The 5000-nt window shown below is 53.4% G+C and overlaps 1 protein-coding gene across 6 annotated transcripts in view; it reads right to left on the bottom strand.

Annotated features, from left to right (window-relative positions):
- Nucleotides 1-5000, bottom strand: part of LOC139579434 (LIM and calponin homology domains-containing protein 1-like) — a 132648-nt gene that overhangs the window by 96096 nt on the left and 31552 nt on the right. For 5 of the 6 annotated variants that reach the window (XM_071408099.1, XM_071408100.1, XM_071408102.1 and 2 more), the window contains exons 9-11: nt 4490-4679; nt 3549-3800; nt 149-484 (exon numbers count right to left, since the gene is read on the bottom strand). In XM_071408099.1, coding sequence (XP_071264200.1) covers nt 149-484; nt 3549-3800; nt 4490-4679 — 778 coding nt within the window. The remainder of the gene's footprint in view (nt 1-148; nt 485-3548; nt 3801-4489; nt 4680-5000) is intronic. The other variant, XM_071408104.1, reaches the window with a different exon arrangement.

The following is a 5000-nucleotide window of genomic DNA, read 5'->3' as shown; positions in this document are numbered from 1 at the left end:
CCCCTCTCTTCCATCCCTCCCCTCTCTCTCTCCTCTGTCCCTCTGTCCCTCCTTCCCCTTCCCTCTCTCCCTCTCTCCTCTTCCTCTCTTCCTCTCTCCCTCCCCTCCCTCCCTCTCTCCCTGCTACCCCTTCCCCTCCCTCCCTAACCTTCTCTCCAGCTCCATCCTGTCCATCAGAGCAGTGTGTGAGGCTCGTCTGATGTCCTCCCAGAGTTCTCTGTCCCGGAGGCTGCAGGCAGGCGGGGGGATGTACTGGTACACTCTGGAAGCAGCGGGGGGGCGTGGGGCGCGTCGGGAGGCCAGGTCATCTCTACGGACGTCAGGAATCCTCCTCACCCCTCCTCCCCCCTCTTCACCCTCTGCATCACCCTCCGAGTCAGAGTCCCACGCAGCCTTCTGGTTGGTCAGGAAGTCATTATTGCGACGCAGGATGATGTCAGGGGATTGTGACCTAACTTCCTGTTGCTCCAGATGGGGCGTCGGTCTGGAGACGGGGTTGGCATAGCAACGTTACAACTCCCATGATGCCATGCTCTGAGCAGTCCGTGCTGTTAGTGTCCGTCAAACACACACACAACATTACACATACACACACACAGCTCAAACACAGCCATTCCATTCCAGTAACAGCTCTAGTTAAAGGGAAGGAGGGAGTTAGGGTGGTCAATGACAGCTCTAGTTAAAGGGAAGGAGGGAGTTAGGGAGGTCAATGACAGCTCTAGTTAAAGGGAAGGAGGGAGTTAGGGTGGTCAATGACAGCTCTAGTTAAAGGGAGGGAGGGAGGGAGTTAGGGTGGTCAATGACAGCTCCAGTTAAAGGGAGGGAGGGAGTTAGGGTGGTCAATGACAGCTCTAGTTAAAGGGAGGGAGGGAGGGAGGGTGGTCAATGACAGCTCCAGTTAAAGGGAGGGAGGGAGTTAGGGTGGTCAATGACAGCTCTAGTTAAAGGGAGGGAGGGAGGGAGTTAGGGTGGTCAATGACAGCTCTAGTTAAAGGGAGGGAGGGAGAGAGGGTGGTCAATGACAGCTCCAGTTAAAGGGAGGGAGGGAGTTAGGGTGGTCAATGACAGCTCTAGTTAAAGGGAGGGAGGGAGTTAGGGTGGTCAATGACAGCTCTAGTTAAAGGGAGGGAGGGAGGGAGTTAGGGTGGTCAATGACAGCTCTAGTTAAAGGGAGGGAGGGAGTTAGGGTGGTCAATGACAGCTCTAGTTAAAGGGAGGGAGGGAGTTAGGGTGGTCAATGACAGCTCTAGTTAAAGGGAGGGAGGGAGGGAGTTAGGGTGGTCAATGACAGCTCTAGTTAAAGGGAGGGAGGGAGTTAGGGAGGTCAATGACAGCTCTAGTTAAAGGGAGGGAGGGAGTTAGGGTGGTCAATGACAGCTCTAGTTAAAGGGAGGGAGGGAGTTAGGGTGGTCAATGACAGCTCTAGTTAAAGGGAGGGAGGGAGGGAGTTAGGGTGGTCAATGACAGCTCTAGTTAAAGGGAGGGAGGGAGGGAGTTAGGGTGGTCAATGACAGCTCTAGTTAAAGGGAGGGAGGGAGTTAGAGTGGTCAATGACAGCTCTAGTTAAAGGGAGGGAGGGAGTTAGGGTGGTCAATGACAGCTCTAGTTAAAGGGAGGGAGGGAGTTAGGGTGGTCAATGACAGCTCTAGTTAAAGGGAGGGAGGGAGTTAGGGAGGTCAATGACAGCTCTAGTTAAAGGGAGGGAGGGAGTTAGGGTGGTCAATGACAGCTCTAGTTAAAGGGAGGGAGGGAGGGAGTTAGGGTGGTCAATGACAGCTCTAGTTAAAGGGAGGGAGGGAGTTAGGGAGGTCAATGACAGCTCTAGTTAAAGGGAGGGAGGGAGTTAGGGTGGTCAATGACAGCTCTAGTTAAAGGGAGGGAGGGAGGGAGTTAGGGTGGTCAATGACAGCTCTAGTTAAAGGGAGGGAGGGAGTTAGAGTGGTCAATGACAGCTCTAGTTAAAGGGAGGGAGGGAGGGAGGGTGGTCAATGACAGCTCTAGTTAAAGGGAGGGAGGGAGTTAGGGTGGTCAATGACAGCTCTAGTTAAAGGGAGGGAGGGAGTTAGGGTGGTCAGTGACAGCTCTAGTTAAAGGGAGGGAGGGAGGGAGTTAGGGAGGTCAATGACAGCTCTAGTTAAAGGGAGGGAGGGAGGGAGTTAGGGTGGTCAATGACAGCTCTAGTTAAAGGGAGGGAGGGAGTTAGGGTGGTCAATGACAGCTCTAGTTAAAGGGAGGGAGGGAGTTAGGGTGGTCAATGACAGCTCTAGTTAAAGGGAGGGAGGGAGTTAGGGTGGTCAATGACAGCTCTAGTTAAAGGGAGGGAGGGAGTTAGGGTGGTCAATGACAGCTCTAGTTAAAGGGAGGGAGGGAGTTAGGGAGGTCAATGACAGCTCTAGTTAAAGGGAGGGAGGGAGGGAGTTAGGGAGGTCAATGACAGCTCTAGTTAAAGGGAGGGAGGGAGTTAGGGTGGTCAATGACAGCTCTAATTAAAGGGAGGGAGGGAGGGAGTTAGGGAGGTCAATGACAGCTCTAGTTAAAGGGAGGGAGGGAGTTAGGGTGGTCAATGACAGCTCTAGTTAAAGGGAGGGAGGGAGTTAGGGTGGTCAATGACAGCTCTAGTTAAAGGGAGGGAGGGAGGGAGGGTGGTCAATGACAGCTCTAGTTAAAGGGAGGGAGGGAGGGAGGGTGGTCAATGACAGCTCTAGTTAAAGGGAGGGAGGGAGTTAGGGTGGTCAATGACAGCTCTAGTTAAAGGGAGGGAGGGAGTTAGGGTGGTCAATGACAGCTCTAGTTAAAGGGAGGGAGGGAGTTAGGGTGGTCAATGACAGCTCCAGTTAAAGGGAAGGAGGGAGTTAGGGTGGTCAATGACAGCTCTAGTTAAAGGGAGGGAGGGAGTTAGGGTGGTCAATGACAGCTCTAGTTAAAGGGAGGGAGGGAGTTAGGGTGGTCAATGACAGCTCTAGTTAAAGGGAGGGAGGGAGTTAGGGTGGTCAATGACAGCTCTAGTTAAAGGGAGGGAGTTAGGGAGTTAGGGTGGTCAATGACAGCTCTAGTTAAAGGGAGGGAGGGAGGGTGGTCAATGACAGCTCTAGTTAAAGGGAGGGAGGGAGGGAGTTAGGGTGGTCAATGACAGCTCTAGTTAAAGGGAGGGAGGGAGTTAGGGTGGTCAATGACAGCTCTAGTTAAAGGGAGGGAGGGAGTTAGGGTGGTCAATGACAGCTCTAGTTAAAGGGAGGGAGGGAGTTAGGGTGGTCAATGACAGCTCTAGTTAAAGACCACAACAGACAGCAGCCAATCACAGCTCTCCCAGCTTCCCACATGACTAATCCCATTAGTGAGAGAAAAAAAAGCACCAAAAGCACAGTGATGTCACAGCATAGACCACATGCCATTGGCCGACCAGAGTGATGTCACAGCTTAGACCACATGCCATAGGCCGACCAAAGTGATGTCACAGCATAGACCACACGCCATAGGCTGACCACAGTGATGTCACAGCTTAGGCCACACGCCATAGGCCGACACGCCACATGCCCCGCCCTGCTGACCTGCCGTAGCGAATCACAGCGGGCAGAACTTTAATCCCTGCCTTCTCCAGCCTCTGCAGCCGCCGATGTTCTTCTACTTCCCTTTTCAACACTTCCTCTTCCTGCCCAAGACCCCCCTCTTCCTCTTTAGGCCCCTCCCCATCTGGGGCCCAGGTGACTGTCTTGGCGTTTCTGGAGCGGGGACCTGGTGGTCTTTTAAAGGGACCTCCCCCCTCCCCCCCTCTTCCCTCCTCTAAGATGGGCTGAGGGAGACTGGGAGGGAGGGAGGAGAAGGAGGGAGGGAGGGAGTGTAGGAGGAAGGGAGGGAGGAAGGAGGGAAGGAGTTAGGGTGTAAGGAGAAGGAGCGAAGGGAGGGAGGGGAAGGAGGGAAGGGAAGGTGGGAAGGGAAGGAGGGAGTGTAGGAGGGAAGGAGGAAGGAGGGAGGGAGGGAGTTAGGGTGTAAGGGGAAGGAGGGAAGGGAGGGAGGGAGGGAAGAAGGGGAGGGAAAGGAGGGAAGGGAAGGTGGGAAGGGAAGGGAAGGAGGCAGTGTAGGAGGGAGGGGAAGGAGGGAAGGAGGGAAGAGAAGGAGGGAAGGGAAGGTGGGAAGGGAAGGGAAGGAGGCAGTGTAGGAGGGATGGGAAGGAGGGAAGGAGGGAAGAGAAGGAGGGAAGGGAAGGTGGGAAGGGAAGGGAAGGAGGGAGTGTAGGAGGGAGGGGAAGTAGGTAAGGAGGGAAGAGAAGGAGGGAAGGATCTTTAACGTCTGTGGGGGACAATGTGTGTGTACGTGTACGTCCCCTTGTGTGTGTATGTATGTGTGTATGTGTGTGTGTGTGTGTGTGTGTGTGTGTGTGTGTGTGTGTGTGTGTGTGTGTGTGTGTGTGTGTGTGTGTGTGTGTGTGTGTGTGTGTGTGTGTGTGTGTGTGTGTGTGTGTGTGTGTGTGTGTGTGTGTGTGTGTGTGTACCTGCCGTGCTCTCCGTCTTGGGGGCGTGATCTGCGTCTGGCGGTGGGAACGTAGGCAGAGACATTCCGATTGGGCAGGAACTGGTTAAAGGGAACAAAGGTCCGCGATTCACCGGCCGACGTACGACGAGCTAACATGTCATCACGACGGACATCTGCTTTCCTGTTGGGGGCATCGCCGTCTGAGTCAACTGATGGGGGGATAGATAGATAGATAGATAGATAGATAGAGAGAGAGAGAGAGAGAGAGAGAGAGAGAGAGAGAGAGAGAGAGAGAGAGAGAGAGAGTGAGAGAGAGAGAGAGAGAGAGAGAGAGAGAGACACACACACACAGAGAGAGAGAGTCATTAACTTTTTAGGCAGCATTTTCACTTTGGATGAATTGCGTGCCCATAGTGAACTGCCTCCTACTCTGTCCCAGATGCTAATATATGCAAATTATTATTACTATTGGATAGAAAACACTCTGAAGTTTCTAAAACTGTTTGAATATGTCTGTGAGTATAACATAA

This window comes from Salvelinus alpinus, chromosome 6 (assembly GCF_045679555.1).
Source record: "Salvelinus alpinus chromosome 6, SLU_Salpinus.1, whole genome shotgun sequence".
Lineage (NCBI taxonomy): Eukaryota > Metazoa > Chordata > Actinopteri > Salmoniformes > Salmonidae > Salvelinus > Salvelinus alpinus.
This window is presented reverse-complemented; position numbering and strand designations above follow the sequence as displayed.